Genomic DNA, 16,919 nt, shown 5'->3' with positions numbered 1-16,919 from the left:
CTATTCCCTCCTCAAATCAAGACTCAAGAGTGTACATTTTTTCAACCAACAAACGTGGCTTACCAAACCTATGTTCGTACCTCCATCATGTTATGTCACTACCTTAACTCGGTTGGTTACTTAGTTTAGTTAGTTTTTTTTTTTTCTCTTTGTCCCTTAACTCTACCTAGAACTATGTCCAATGTCCTCTTCCAATACATTACATTTTTTTATATATACATATTTTGAAAGATTACAAAACTATTGCATAAAATCTATAAATTATATTATAATCATCACATCTGTTATTTGTGTCTTGATCTTTTGTTTCCCACTTTCCCACCACTTTCTTCTTCTTCTTCTTCACAATCTTCTTCCCTCCATCCTCTCAAGTGGGTTCATTAGCACTCCTCATCCCATCTTTGAATGTTGCTGTCTGAAAACCAGTTACTTCTCCTCAGTTTGTTTCTGGTTTCTGTGCTTTTGGTTGAGGTTGGTTCTTCTTGTATGGTATATAAAGTTGGTCTTTGATATATAGTTCTAAATTTTTTTTTTCATCTTTATGTTGTTGATTGTTCATTTCCTTTGTTTCAGTTTATTTCTGTTTTAGAATGTTGATTGACCTTCCTTTTCTGGTTATTTTGAGATGGTGAAATGCTAAATTATTGGTGTTGTCTTTAGTAACAGCAGATACTGTCTTTTAGATGAACTCATTGAAGTACATTTGTCTGGGTTTGGTACCCTTACAAATTCATGAATGTGCAATTTACTCTGAAAATTCTATGCATTTGTCTTGAACATGTGCATTTATATGAACTGCGTATATTCCTTTGTTTCTTTTCTTTTATATTTTGTTTTAAATGTAAGAAAGTCGTGTGCCAATGTGCCATAATTTGTGCAAAAACAGTTGTTTTTGAAGTTTTTGTTTTGCACACTTTTTCTTTTGTTATGCTACCTTTTTATTCAGTTCTTTTCCTCCTTTTCAGGATGCTATTCTTATACTGCTTAATTTCTAGTTGAAGGAAGATTAGGGTTAAAAAAAGGGATTTTTCTGCCACTGGGATACTGTGGTGTGATAGAGGAAGAAGATGGAAAATACACTGAGTTGGGTTCAAAAAAGGTGTCAAGGTAAAAGAGATTCATTATATGTAGCATCTGAGTCAAAAAAGTTGGCTAAAAGAAGAATTTCTCACCCAGCCATGTCTGCAAACACTATCCAATCACAAAATAGTGTTTTCCCAAAGCATTTATTCTTTCTACTTGTTCATGGACACTACAAGATTCCAAAGCTTCTGGCAAGTGCAGATGAGATGTATCTTCGTCGCTGTCTGGAATCTGTGCACAATAGTGCATTGAAAGCCTCTCAACAAACCAAACCTGTGAGCAGATCCTTAGAAACCAAAAACTTGTGGATTTCAGCAGAAAGGTTGAGCACAGTGGAGTTTATTGGTGGAACAGAAAGTAGTGGTTCCATGACTGAGAGTTTAGTTGATGGTGCTGATGCTGCAGAGAATTGGACTTTAGGCACAGTAATGGGGACAAAGAGTATGATCAATATACTGAATAGTCCTTTACTGCAGCAGTTTAATGCTTCAGAAAGAAATGAAAATTTGAACAACATGAACTTCACTGATGCTAAAAATATGACATGCTATGATTTTGTGGATTCTCCAAGTGTAGTAATGGAAACACCAATGGTGGAAAGTCATAAGTATGGTTCCATTTCAGATAATAAAAGAAGTACTTCCACGAATAACTCTGCTTGTTTTGATTGGATGATGTCTTCTGCTACTTCTTCTAACGTGTCTCAAGGAATGCTTCAGTGCACTTGGAAGCAAGGTGTTCCTTCTTTTGTTTTTTCTGCAGATGATCAGAAGGAGGTATATGTAGCCAAATTGAGCAAGGTGGACACAACACATGACGAGGATTTGGATTATGTGTACCTGTTTCACTTGAACAACAAGGAAAGACAAAAGGGTCGCGAGTTTCATGACAATAATCTGCAACTTGTTGGTAAGATGAACGTATCAACCTGTCTCACCCTCTGCTCTGAAAATTCAAGAGTGATGGAAACAAGGTTTATATTATTTGGTGATGGTAAAATTTGTGAGAAAGAAATCTTCACTTCAAGCCATTCTCACGTAAAGAACAAGAGCATAGCTAAGAAAGCATCACGAGTGTTAAGAACTGGTCCATCACCTATACACAGAACACTCTCAAGGTTCACTAGATCAAAAACCATAAGAGAAAGTTCTGCATTGGATCAACAATCATGTGGTCTAGATGAGACCAATTTATTAGCATCCAATGTTCCACCAAATTTTGAGTTGGCTGCCATTGTGGTCAAAGACCATCTTCCCTCTAAAAAAAGTGTGGACAAAGTAGGAGGCTGGGGTATGAAATTTCTCAACAAATGTGGTGGGAATCAAACTACATTGTCTTCTGAAAGTTGTAATCGAAGTTGTGGGGCTTCTTTAACTAGCACAAGCATCATCATTCCAGCAGGCCTTCATGGAGGACCTAGAACCAGACATAATGGTCCCTCAAGTCTCATAGATAGATGGAAATCTGGGGGGTGCTGTGACTGTGGTGGCTGGGATGAGGGATGTCCCCTAACAGTGCTTCAGAGAAGATCTACCAATGAGAACCTTCTGTCTCATGTAGATATGCAAGGAGAATGCAAGTCTATTGAATTAGCTACTCAGGTATGTTATGTTTTTGTGGTTAGTTTTCTTTTGAACTGAAAATGTTAGTTGGAAACTGTAAGAATTTGGTTTTCCATTATATGTACTTTTGTTTCTCCACAAAAATTGGTAGGAAGTGTATTGTATGTGTTTAAGTGGAGGCAAACCTCACTTTACAAGTCAGTTTTGTAGGTTTGAATTAGGCTTAAAGTTCACTTCTTAAAAATGTATCAAAATTATGGGTTAGAGTTTATCCTAACAAGATTTGTTATTTGTTGGTCTATTGTATTAGTCTATATGACCACCTATTAATGTCTAGTTCCATGTTCATATAAGAAGATGCAAACCTCACCTTACAAGCCGATAGAGTAAGATTTAAAGTCTATATCTTATCGAAATGAATTGATAAGATAGGGAAATCACCATGTTCATTGCTCAATTTGACTGAAGGTCACCAAAACTCTGATGTAATAATTCCATAATCTGTCTGTGACATTTAAAGTTCTGCTGCTGCTGTTGTTTTCATCATGAGATTCAAGTCATTTGGTAAAAAGGTTGACTGCATGCATCTATAATCTTATATGTGCTCTTTGTGTTTGGTTAAGAAATGCCAACTATTTTTCTATTCAATGAGATGATCATATTATCCTCTGATTTCAGGATTCAAGCAATTTCAGCCCCTCCATGAGGATGGTTAATATTCATAATGGATTATATTTCATTCATTTTCAATCACCCTTATCTGCACTACAATCTTTCTCAGTAGCAGTGGCGATTATTCACACGCAGAGTTCTACTCTTCAGCCTAAATGATGCATAGGAATTGTGATAACAGAAAAAACTTAGCAGAATGATGAGAACATTTAGGTGAACACATAAATCAGGTTTTCATTCCATTGTTTGTCATAGTTAAGTAGGTAACCTGGTTAGCAGAACTAATTCTCTTTGTTCATTTTACTCAATTCTTGTAACCATATTTTTTTCCCCTACACTTTTTGCTGAAGGGGGTGGAATGTAAAAGCTTTTTGATGGAGAAAATTTGGCAAATCCTAGTATTGAGTTTGGATTTGTTATATTTGTTGAAAAGAGGATATTGTAATTAGTCCTTAACCTGATGAATAATTGTTTGAAGATAGAAATTGAATTGTGCTTTTCAATTTGTGTTAGTCAAATATGGTAGTTCCAAATTTCTGAAAAGTGTCTGATAAAGTTGACCCACATTGCATCTATTAGATTACTATGATTAGGATCTCTTTAGCATGTGATTAACACTGCCATTGTCACCTAACTTCTACTTGCTCAGTTGACCAAATGGGAAAAGAAGATAGCAAGAATGATTCTGATAACCATGTTAACAAATAATAAAAAAAAAGGTAAAAAATAATTCAATCACAAAAAGAGACACCATAGAATAATATTGTGCAGATGATTGATTAAAAAAAAAAAAAGTGTTGGGAGTACACACAAATTCCCTCCTCTGAATACAAAATAAGCACTAATTGCAGTAAATAATGGTCGATAAATAACACAAATTGCTTCAAACTTTTTTCTGCAATTGCTCTGTTGAATCCTTATATGAATCAGTTAATAAAGGATACCCTGGGATGATATATATTCTCTTGTGTTGTTCTTTTAACAATTTTTGCATATTTTGAGTACATGCATTTGCCAATAAATATGAACTACATAGCTAATTTTTTTTCAGTCATAATTTATTATATAGATGGAAATAATAAAGATACGAAAACAAGTTTATTAAAAAAAATCGCTTGAAATTGGCGGCTTAGCATATGCAGAAAAGAAATATAAAAGAAAAATATTTTGTTAGTCAACTTTTTTAAAAAAATTAACTTTCAAAACTTATAAACTTATATTTTGTGATTCAACGTACTTAAATTAAAAATATATATATTTTGTAAAGAAGTATTGGTAGAGCAAAATCTGTAGTAATACTTTATTATATAATTGCCAAATTCTATTTGAATTTATATTTTATATAATCTCAAAAAATAAGTTAAATATGTTTTGGTCCTCAAGTTTAATTGAAATTTAGTCCTTTTAATTAAAGTTTGTTAAATTTATCTGACATTTCAAGCGCATTTTATTATAATATGTAAATTATTTACACCATTTACACATGTTTGTTTCAATATTAACTCAAATATTATCATAAAATATGTTTGAAATGTCAAATAAACTTAACAAATTTGATAAAAATAATTAAATATACATATTTTAAAAATAAATGATTAAATTAATATAAAATTTTAAAAAATAACTAATTTCAAAATTCAGAAGATAAAAACATATTTAACCCTAAAAACAATACATGTAACAGTACAATGTGTCGGATGGAATGCAGCTGTCTGTCTCAAACAGAGGATGCTGATGCGTTGGGTTCATACTATGAGGCCACGACGACATGGCTCATGCAACTCAAAAGAGTAAATAAAGTGAACCAATTGCTTACATTTTCATCTAGAACAAGAAAAGTGCATTCGTTCATCAGGAACCTAGTTTCCTTCATTGAGTTTATTTTTTCTTCTTATGTAAAAGTGCAGGTGATTTGAATTTTAGAGGCTCATTCTAGGTATGTTTTAATATTCAAAGTACTTACTGATTTTCATTGACACAGAGGTTTTTGTTCAGAAGATTTAGCCACTACGATGGCATGTTTGATATTTCTCCATTTGTAATTTTCTTTTCTAAGAGAAAAAAACTTCTTACTATATTAACTTCACCTTCTTGCATGCTGGTGTTGTGGTTTAGAGATTTTGTTTTCAAAGGTTTCTCTATACCTCCCATGACCAGCTATATCATTACTGTACCCAACTTTACCCTAACCTGGTGGTTACTTTTGTATATCACCCTGTTAAGGTTGGCACATTTTCGATCTTAGTATATATTCATTTTCTTAGCATTTTTACTTTAATTTGGTTTGTGTGTTTTATACCAATTTCTTATAGTTCAATAATTGGTACCTTCTGAAAAAAAAAATTGAAATGCGGGTACTCTGCATTGCAAAATTGATAAAAGTACACATGAGAATGTTCATCCCATCATATCCTCTTTAGGCTGCATCACGACTTTCTTTTTCATTACAAAGTTCCATGAATAGTAAACGTTTCGTCTGCTTAAAAATCGATTCGAAAATTTTCCCCAATCTAAAAAGTGATTCGAAAATTGAACAAAAATCAGCACACTATTTCCCAATAGGTAAATAGGTCCAGATATTGACAAAATCTGAACAAAACCATGGAAATAACAGCCTCAGCTTTTAAAACCACACATCCTTTTCAAGATTGCGGAAGAGTTTAAACCAAAAAATTTCCAAGCAAGTTCTGCAGGCAAGTGAACAAAAGTTATTGTAAAATCAGTGATTCAAATACAAATTATGCAAAATAAGGCATCTAGGAAAATGTCTTCCTTACCTCTCATTTCTCCCTTCGAATAGACAATGGCACCTGCATTATGTCGAAAGAGAATATTTTGAATCAGATGCATATTAATGGAGCAAATCTCAGAGAGCTAGGTAGTTCACACACAAATAACTTCACTGAACCTCCTCATGATTCATATTTGACCAAACCGCAATATTAATCATGTGAATTAATATCCCGGATTAAGTGGGGAAAGGACACTTTTCAGTCATGTGTAACTTCCCAATTCACATACAAATGCAGAAACATTGGAAGCCAGAGAAAGCACTATTTTAAGTGCAATCATATGCATAGAAAAAAGCACCGGCCATATTGGTGAACAACGAACGTAGGAAACTAAAATGTGTTCCTATCAGCTGAAATTTTAAAGCCTCAGAAGCAAAAACAAATTTATAATTGTGTCAAGAAGGTAAAATTATTATGACAAACCATAAATGTTTTTCTTTAGCCACTTAATTCTTAAAAACCCAAACAACAAAAACATAGACCAATACACAACTTGAGTTATGAATAAAGGAGGCTCAGATTCGCCTTTTCTCAGACAACAGAGGGAATGGCTTGTGCGCAGGCTGCGTCAACAGCATCTGTGCAAGAACCAGAAGGAAAATTTAACACAGATACCATGTCACCTAGCCAGGACACAGCTCTTCACTCAAATCTGGTCTAATTGCAGAAAATATCATCATTGCCTCGTGATAGCAAGAAGAAGAAGAAGAAGATGAAGTAGCAGAATATATGTTTGTGTGTATGCATGTGGAGAGCTGTTTGGTAAACTCAATTATAATGATCATTGGCTTACACAGCAACTTCAAGAGGGCAACAGCTATCAAGACAACCTTCTCTCAAAGAGTGAAGCCTCATACTTAAACTAATGACTAATGAGTGTAACCCTAATATCAGGGTTTCAGAAAAAAAGGCTCAGATTCAACTTTACACAGGCAAAAGACAGAACAGAAGAGCCTCACCATGGCTGCATCATCAGCGTTTGTATAAAAAGGTCACGATGTAACCGACACTGAACTACCTTGCCAGGACCAAGGCTCTTACTAATGTCCATTTTCTGAACTAAAAGATGAAATCAACATCACTGCCTCTCTTTTGACCATTATCCAGAACAAACAGAAAGTGGGTCAAATATAATCTACCCCTGGTTCTATGACTGAGGATGCAAATAGACATGAAAATAACTGGTACAAAAATCTGGTATGAAATGGATAAGCATGAAATGCATAACTGTATTCAGAGAATATTATGGATGAAAATGACATAAGCACAGGATTGAAAATAATACAAATGGCGGTTCTAACAGGGTTTTTGGAAATAAGTTGTTCTTATTTCCACCATTGGAGCTTGCTCACATGACTGCATGACTGCCAACATGAGCCAATTGTAGAATAAGTTCTTAGAGGGCCTACTTATTTTTCATTTTGTTTTTAAACTGAATTTCATTTTGTTTTTAAACTGAAATTATAGTTTACTAACAATTATTCAAACAAAAAAGTTAACAAGGACAAGAATTGAATAGTTACTATTTCCCTTAAATTATGATTTTTTATAAATTTTGAAACCCCATCAAAGCTAGCTAAAACATTCTGCCATATAGAACATGTAGATTAAAGAAAAATGCAATAAATTATTATTGGATAACAATAAAAGTGAGGAGGTATATGGACCCTATACCTGTAGAGCCCCAATGGAGCAGATGTGAGCATGACAAAAAGGTCATCACATCTGTAACGATGGACTCGATTTAATTTCCCAGACCTGTAACTGTATCAACCATAGTTTGTTGACCAGGATACCTTACTAATGTCTGGAGAAAACAATGAGAATGAGTAAATGACTTATGTAGGGAAATATGTCAACATACAAACTGAGGATATAGGATTTCAAAAAATCAAAAAAGATTTTAGTTCGTAAAAAAAGAAAAACTAAAATAACCTAAAAAAAATTTGTTTTTCGTTGTGTAATATAGTGCAACAGAAATACATAAAATTCAGCCACAAATGTGTAGAGCCCCAATGGAGCAGATGTAAGCACGAGAAAACTATCACATCTGTAACGATGGGCACATTAATTTTCCAGACTTGTAACTGTATCAACCATAACATTTTTAGGAGAATACCTGACTAAGTCTGAAGATAGAAACTATATATCGGATAACTAAAACCTTCAAAAGATAAATAGATGAGAGAGAGATTAAGTCCACAAAACTAATTAGCATTACCAAAACCTTCCGTTATAAATTGTATCTCTTCGGATATTCCATTTCCCAAATGAACAGAAATTTCATAATAAAAATCGAAAAATAGAATCTACACACTACAATACCAGTATTTTGTTTTATAAAACCAAATTGTACTCAGTTACCTTTCAATATTAAATATCAACAGAACAGGACATCAATCATCATAAAGCCAGAAAAAAATTTGAAAGTATGAAACAATGTATCGAATGGCGAAAAGTAAGATCCCATGAGAGATCCAACTCGATATATTCGATTGCATGCATTGATCTAGCTGGTTAAATATACATGAAGCTAACATATCCTCATGAATAATAGGATATGTGATGCTCAACCAGCAACATTTGAATCCTCCCACTTAAAGAACAAGTTCTAAAATCATTAAAAATGCATTAGTCATGCCCTCGAACCTGTTTAACTCTCACACATGATCTTTTTTAGTAGGTTCGTGTGAACTCAAGCAAACTCACTCAACTCAAGTAAAATCACAAGTTTAGAGTAAGCTTGACCAGCTCGGTTGGACAGCAGAGAAAACAAAATGGCACAGGATTTGTACGTTTCTAGGCATCGATTAGAACAGAACACACCTTCGTAACAACTCAGTGGTTCACTGGTTCTCTATTGCAAGTTTCTGTCCGTTTCGGGTGTTGATGTTATTTTCTGTTGAGGCAAACCATGTTTTCTTTCACCAATATGACATAAAGATTCTTAGCCTACCATAATGTTGTCTACACAACTCACCACAGCTGCACCTGGCAGAGCCAGTGACATTCTCAACTTGTTTCCAACAGAAACAACTCGTCCTGAAACAAAAACAAAGGTTTTTTTCTATAACGAGGTGACCATAGAAAAGAAATGCTGACAAAACTTAACTGAATGAAATGTCATGAAAACAAGCATTCATGTGTAGGGGAAGCTGAGTTTGTTGTTGTTTGAAGCTACATCTTGGATTGTGTTCCTTGTTTTCTTGTTGTTTATTTGATGAATGAAACCGGAAAAACATGGATGTGTAGGAACCCCAACCAAATTCCAAATTCACTTCAATCGATGATTAGAATATGAAAAAATTCAACCCAGAGGGAAACCCTCTATCTTTGTTTTGTTAAATTATTATGACCCACCCACTCCAATGGCAACACAAAAATGGGTTGATGCCAGAAGATCTACCGCGCTAAGAGAACCACATAATTGCAAAATTCATGTCAAGCCAACCTCATTTCAAGTATTAGATTGCAGAAAAAAACAAAACAAAACTCAAAATAGAATAACCCAAAAGCTAAAATTGTTTCTTTTTCTCTTTTGCTTTTTTAAAATAACCCAGGTTGGCAGAAAGAGAGACAGAGGGAGAGAGATGGAGATTGCAGAATTGTGCACTGCATAGTACGGAACAAATGAGAGTGGAAGAGGAAACATGAACTATATCAAACCTGGCTTTGACATTTTGTTGAGCCGCCTGACTAACAAGAAATGGCACTTTTGCATAATTAGGGTTTTGTGTTGGGATGATATTTATAAGGAGCGGGGTTGAGTTAGGGTTTTGGCAGTGACTTGGCTTAGGTCACAACCGCGAAGCAACTCAGAATAATTGAATTCTAAAAAGTTAAAAAAATGTAAAAAAGAAAAGTAATTCTTTGAAGATTTCCCAACATCTTAAAAACCGGAAAAACATTTATTTTTATTAGCGAACAGCGCTGTTTATTTGTATTTTTTAATTTTTAAAACATTTAAGATCATAAACAAATATAACTTTTAAAATGGTTATTAAATATAAAATTAAAAAAAAATATATATATATATATATAAAGAAAATTTAAATAATGATTTAAGATAAAAGAGAAAAATGATTAAAGAAAAAAAAATATGTAAAAAAAAATAATTAAAAATAAATTATTTATAAAATAATTAATTTTTAAAATAATTAAAGGTAAAAAAATATAATTTATTTTATTATTTTTAACTCTTTTCGAAAACATATTTAGAACGTTAATCAATATATTTTTTTTTTAATTACTTCCTATGATAGACGAATTCTTTCAATTTTATTTTTTAGTTATCTTTTAAAATAGCTATCCATGACAACAAAAATTATTCATAATAAAATAATTTTGTTATGTAATTACTCTGTAAACTCTATTATAACTAATAGTATTTTTTTAATAATTATTTTTTGTTACATCTGTTATTTATTATTACAATAAATATTCGTTTAAGTTCACATTTTGATATTAAGAGTTTGATGCAGACTTAACTGGAATACAAATTTATAAAATTTTAAAAATCACATTATAATATAAAATATTAGGAGTTATAATATAAAATATTATGAGTGTTGAAAAATTTTAAAATTATAAAAATATTAGATATATAAAAAATATGATAGATATAACAAATATGTTACAAAATAAAAAACTTGTTATATTATTTCATTCATATATATATATAAAACAAAATATGAACTCAAATGACTTTACAAAAATTTTTTCTAAAAATAAAATCACAAAATCATTAATCCAAAAATTTTTACATTTAGACGGAAAACAGACTTAAACAAGTATCGACAATTTTAATTTTTAAAAAACAACTACAATTAATATTCTTTGGAAAGTTTTGGTTTTAACATTTCAATAATTATTTTTAAAAATAATATTTTTACAAAGATTTTAAATTGTTCTAGAGATCTAATTTCATGATCACTAGTTTTAGATTTTTTTAAAAAAATAATTTTAAATATTTTAAAAATCAACATCGAATTCATCCAAAAGTTTTTACTTTTCAAATTTTTTTCTGAAAATAAAATCACAAAATCATTAATCCAAAAGTTTTTACTTTTCAAATGCGAATTTAGACGGAAAACAGATTTAAACAAGTATCGACAATTTTAATTTTTAAAAAACAACTACAATTAATATTCTTTGGAAAGTTTTGGTTTTAACATTTCAATAATTATTTTTAAAAATAATATTTTTACAAAGATTTTAAATTGTTCTAGAGATCTAATTTCATGATCACTAGTTTTAGATTTTTTTAAAAAAATAATTTTAAATATTTTAAAAATCAACATCGAATTCATTCATTTTTCACTTTGCATATATTTTCTAAAATACCTTTACATGTATCACCCAAAACTTTATACATATTTTCTAATTATTTTTAAAATAAAATTTTTATTAATTTTATTTAAAATATATTTTTAAAAAATAATTATAAAAAATAAGCATACAAAAACTAGTATAATTAATAAAATAATTTATATTAATAAAAATAAAATTATAATTAAATATATACATCTTATGAAGACAAACTTTTTTATATATAAATATAGATAACACGTTTATAAAGTATAATAATTAGGAAAGGAAGTTCGTTGGAAATTTCATCATCTCCATTGCTATCTCTAGAATAAAGAGGAAGACTTATATTTAAGTTACTTTTTCCATTTTAAATATTAATTAAATGAGTTTTATGAAATTATAGGAATATAATATTATAAGAAGTATATGGATTTTTATTTTTAATATTAAATATTAAAAAATTATAATTATATAAATATAAATATAAAATAATAATATCTTAAAATTAAGTTACAAAATAAAAACAAAAAAAATATAATTTTTTTAAATTATATAATAAATTACAAATATTTTCTTAATTTCAAAAGAAAACATATAAAAAAGTACAAATTTCTCTATATTTAACTTAAAAATTAAAATATTATTTTAATCTGTAGCTCCTCAATTCTCTGGAGATTGTCAGATTCTTTTTGAGAAGCCGATTCTTTCTCATGTATAATTATAAAAGAGTAACTATACAATTAATTGTCACATTAAACTTCTTATTAGAAAACTAACAAGTGTCATTAATTTTTTAATAAAGTTTAAAAAACTTCGATGACAAGCTAATTCCTTCTAATGTATCATTATAAAAGAGTAACTATAAAATTAATTATCACATTAAACTTGCTATTAGAAAATTAACATGTGTCATTAATTTTTTAATAAAGTTTATAAAACTTCAATGACGTGATTAAACATGCTATTAGAAATTAACAACTGTCATCATTTCTTTAGTGAAGTTGAAAAACTTTGATCCTGTAATGGATGGAAAATTGATTAAATATGATAAAATTATATTTATTTAATATTTTTTTTATGAGATTGTATAATAGAATTGTGTGAGCATGGTTAAGGCAACATTTATATGTATTATATCCTACTTAATTTATTACCAGTGCTATCCTAACTTTAAGAAATTAAAATAACTTTTAAATTTACTATATTAAAAAACACATTTCCTTGTTTTGAAATTTTTTAAAAAATTAATACGAATTTTGTTATGAAAAATAATTTGTAAAAAGTGTTACCATTTTTGTTTTTGAAATATTTATATAAAATACTTTCCACAAAAAAAATTGTAGAAAAAATTTGTAAATTTCATAAAATATTTATTCAAAAATAATTGTCTGCCAATTAAAACTTTTTAAAAAATGGCCAAAAAAGTATTTTTCTGCCAAATTTATTAATAAATTTGTAAAAAAAATATCATAAAATATGAAAAATTTTAGTAGTACTATTTAGTTTTTAAAATTTATGTTTATAAGTTGTCTTTTTCTTTTTTAATTTAAGAAATTAAACTTGAAAAAATATGTCCAAAATTTCAAAGACTAAATGCATAATTCAACCAAAGTTTCAAGAGACTAATTCTGTAGAATAAGATGAAGTTTTACATTAATATTTACATTGTACACGTCAATAGACTAATTGTATAATTCATATTTTTTTCATTCAATAGATCGAAAATAATATACAAATAGTAAGAGGAAAATTTATCTATTTGACTTTCGTTCATCTGTTATATATTATTTTTATAATAATTATTTATAAAATTATAGCAATAACTTATAATTAATTCACAACATAAAAATCATTAAAACAGTTTTACATTTCCAGCAACATTCAGTTAATATAAGAATGGCGTATTAGTATGAAAACATACAGATACTATAAACACAATATCAAACTTGAGTGTGTGTGTGTGTGTAAATATTAGTTTTATACTGCTAAATAATTATCTACACTTTTTAAAATAATTAGGGATGCTTAATTTATATGTACCAATAACAGGTGATACCATTAATTGTTCATGTCAGAGGCTTATTATTCTAGTGTTTGTATGCAAAAGATAAACCAATTTGTCATGTGAATGCATGCAAACTATATTTTCTCTTTTGCAGTGAAGTTTCTGACTTTGAAATGAAATACATAGATAGACATTACCTTGCTCATAGTGGACATTTTCTTTAGTTTTGGTACTTTCGCCAGCCATAGTAGCATGTGAGTTGATGCAGCTCAATTCTTGTGCCAATCACATTCATTCCTACCCATTTGACTTGGTCCCATTTTCAAACCGTTGAAATCTGCATACAAAAAATAAGCACTTTAAAAGGGAGTGATTGGAGTTGTTATATCATCTGCTAAATTCTCCATGCATGCACTTTTTCTAAGGAAGAGAAAATGGGGAAAAAAGCACTTTGGTGGTGTTTGGTTTTGACATGCCTTTTGGTTCCTCTAGCAGGTGATGGATTGAAGATGAACTTGAAGAATTATTGTGAGAGTTGGAGGATGAATGTGGAGCTGCACAACGTTAGGGACTTCCAAGTTGTGCCTGAAGAATGCATCGAGTACATTGGGAAATATGTCACTTCCACACAGTACAAAGTGGACTCACAGATGGCAACTGAAGAATGTCTGGTTTATCTCAGCACAAGCTGTAATCTGAAGAGAGATGGCTTGGATGCTTGGATTTTTGACATTGATGATACCTTACTTTCAACTCTTCCTTACTACGAGGATAATCTATATGGGTAATTCCAAATTTCACTCTCAAGTCTATTTTCTCTGTCATGATATTATTAGGAATCTAGGTATAATTTAAAAGTCTAAGAAGAAATGAGAATGAGAAAGACGTATCAGAAAAACAACATCCACAAACATTAAACTTGGTCTTATATTGAAAGTAGTGTCAGTTTTTTTTTTTTTACATAGACAATTCATGCCTCAGACGGTTAATATCCCTAGGAAGTTCATGATCATTGTGAATGATTGTGAATGATGACGAATTTATTTGACAACAGGGGAAGGAAAGTGAGTGTGACATCTCTAGAGGAATGGATGAAAAAGGGTAATGCACCTGCTCTTGATCACTCATTGAAGCTTTATAATGAACTTAAATCCAGGGGTGTGCAAATCTTTTTGGTTACTTCAAGGAGGGAACATCTCAGATCAGTCACAATTGACAACCTTGTAAAAGTTGGTTACTATGGTTGGACTAAAATTATCTTTAGGTCAGTACTATTACCTCTACTTTTCCTTCAATAGTCCTCAATTTTTGGCTGAATGTTTCTCTTTTTCTTACACTTTTTGTTTCTGTGCAGAGACCCTGCAAATGAATTGGTATCAGTGAAGAAGTATAAATCTGATGTGAGAAAGCAAATAATAAAAGATGGTTATCGCATTTGGGGCATTCTGGGAGACCAATACAGTAGCATTGAAGGAATTCCAAGCCCTGAAAGGGCATTTAAACTCCCAAATCCAATGTACTATGTTGCCTAATGTGTAATTGTATTGTTTCTTTCCTCGTTTACGACTTTTATTAAAACGTAACTTGTTCCATGTAATTGGACATGTAGATGGTCCAGAAATAAAAATAATTTACATTATAAATGTCTTGTGAAATCTTACTTCAAAAGTTAGTTAATTATGCTTCAAATCCACCTAAATATGGTTGATTTCTCTCATTCCACTAACAGAATTTTAATTTTAACTCACTCCCTCAATTTCAAGTTATGTATAAATTAATTTTTTTACATGATTGTATGTGTGTGCAGAGTGAAACATAAATCCAATAATGAATATACGAAATGAAGAAAAATGAAAGAAAATGTGAAAAATAAAAATGAAATAGAGTGAGAAGTGTGACTACTTGTGTCAGGTGAAAATAATATCAAAATAAAGGAATTTGGACCAAACATAATCTTCCACTGGTTCTATATATAACAGAGGATGCAAATCCACATGTAAATAACTAGAAGAAAAAAAATCTGATACGCAATTCAAGACCCAAAGATCAGAAGCATGAAATGAATAACTGTATTAAGAGAGTATTATTGAAGAAAAATGTTCTGAGCCCAGGCTTGCAAATAACAAACCAGAGCATACCTCCTCAGAAAATTGATTGTCCAAATCCTCATCCCTCTCCCATCTAAGAAATAAGTTGTTCTTATTGGTTTCCACCATTGGAGCTTCCTAACATGGCTGCCAATTGTAGTAAAAATCTCCGTTGGACACTAGAAAAAAGCAAAAAACAGCACTGGATTTGTTTGTTTCTAGGTATTGATTTATACAGAACACACCTGAGTAACAATTCCGTGGTTCACTGGTTCTCTCTTACAAGTTTCTATCTGTTTTGGTGTTGATGTTGCGTTCTGTTGAGACAACCCTTCCTTTCTTTCTTTCTTTCACAGTTACGATGTAAAGATTCTTAGCCTACCACTGTGTTGTCAGTACAGTTCATCACAGCTACAGTGACATTCTGAACTTGTTTCCAAAAGACGCTGACAAACTCACTGAATGAAATCTCATCAAAACCAACATTCATATCACACCAACCAAATTCACTTCAAACACGATGTTTAGAATTTGGAAAATTCAACCCAGGAACAGAAAGAAGTAAGATTTTTTCACCTTTGTTTTGTTAAATTACTATGACCCACCACCAACTCTACAATGCCAAGATGAAATGAGTTCATGTCAGAAGATCTACAGAGAATAACATTATAGCAAAGTTCATTTTATGCATTGGATTGCAGGAAACAAGAAAAACACAAAATAGAATACCCAAAAGCAAAAAAAGTTTCATACGCTCTTCTTCCTTTTTTAAAGATTATTGTGCCCTGCATTTTCAGAAAACCAGGTTGGCAGAAAGCAATAGAAGGAAAAACTGAGATTTGTAGGGTAAAGTAACTGAAAAAATGAGAATGGAAGAGGGAACAGGGACAAATTCAAACCTGACTTTGACCTTTTGTTGATATGAGACAACAAGAAATGCACTTTCCCAGAATTAGGGTTTTCTTTTGAGGTAATATTAAGAAATTATCAAAATGAAAAAAATTAGTGAATCAATTTCATCCTTACTCATTTGTTATTACAAAAGAGTAACACTATCCAATTTAATTTTCACATTAAACATGTTATTAGAAAATTAACAAGGTGTCATTAATGGTTTTGTAAGATTGAAACACTTTGATTACTTGATAGATGAAAGATTGATTCAACATGATAAATTTAGATTTATTTAATAATTATTTAGTAATATTATAACATCAACGTGTGAGCACGATGAAGGCAACATCCATATGTATTATACCCTACTTGATTTATTATTATAGATTTATAACAAACCTAACATCTTATTATAATTTTGAAAAAAAAAAGTATCTTATTATAATCACTTCTATATTAATAAATAACATCCAAAAGCAGTAGTAGCAAGCAACTAACCCAACAATTTGTACCC

General features: G+C 30.6%; 2 protein-coding genes and 1 long non-coding RNA gene across 12 annotated transcripts; 2 read left to right on the top strand and 1 right to left on the bottom strand.

Moving 5' to 3' along the window:
• Positions 1–232: 232 nt before the first annotated feature.
• On the top strand, positions 233–3,749 carry LOC114190833 (cadherin EGF LAG seven-pass G-type receptor, putative (DUF3527)). The gene is made up of 3 exons (XM_028079882.2): positions 233–471; positions 966–2,684; positions 3,324–3,749. The coding sequence occupies exons 2-3, from the start codon at positions 1,068–1,070 to the stop codon at positions 3,474–3,476; spliced, it is 1,770 nt and encodes a 589-aa protein (XP_027935683.2). The 5' UTR covers positions 233–471; positions 966–1,067; the 3' UTR covers positions 3,477–3,749.
• Positions 3,750–5,645: 1,896 nt separating this feature from the next.
• On the bottom strand, positions 5,646–16,583 carry LOC114190975 (uncharacterized). Of its 10 annotated transcripts, none has more exons than XR_014996825.1 (11): positions 16,411–16,425; positions 16,241–16,296; positions 16,088–16,124; positions 15,757–15,969; positions 15,563–15,658; positions 14,703–14,783; positions 13,622–13,761; positions 8,936–9,151; positions 7,784–7,916; positions 6,095–6,127; positions 5,646–6,004 (listed from the first exon to the last, which is right to left on the bottom strand). It is a non-coding gene; the product is annotated as an uncharacterized LOC114190975 (long non-coding RNA). The 10 variants fall into 10 exon arrangements; XR_014996823.1 differs by having other exon boundaries at positions 16,088–16,162; positions 16,265–16,296; XR_014996827.1 differs by having other exon boundaries at positions 16,265–16,296.
• Positions 13,807–15,104, top strand: LOC114190974 (acid phosphatase 1-like). Its single transcript, XM_028080079.2, has 3 exons — positions 13,807–14,208; positions 14,479–14,688; positions 14,779–15,104. Exons 1-3 carry the CDS (start codon positions 13,859–13,861, stop codon positions 14,954–14,956), a joined length of 738 nt encoding a protein of 245 aa, XP_027935880.2. The 5' UTR covers positions 13,807–13,858; the 3' UTR covers positions 14,957–15,104.
• Positions 16,584–16,919: the final 336 nt, after the last annotated feature.

This window comes from Vigna unguiculata, chromosome 7, assembly GCF_037176805.1.
Source record: "Vigna unguiculata cultivar grain cowpea cultivar isolate G323 ecotype 2 chromosome 7, ASM3717680v1, whole genome shotgun sequence".
Classification (NCBI taxonomy): Eukaryota; Viridiplantae; Streptophyta; class Magnoliopsida; order Fabales; family Fabaceae; genus Vigna; species Vigna unguiculata.
Note: the sequence above shows the minus strand (reverse complement) of the source record. Positions and strands in the feature narration are given on the sequence as shown.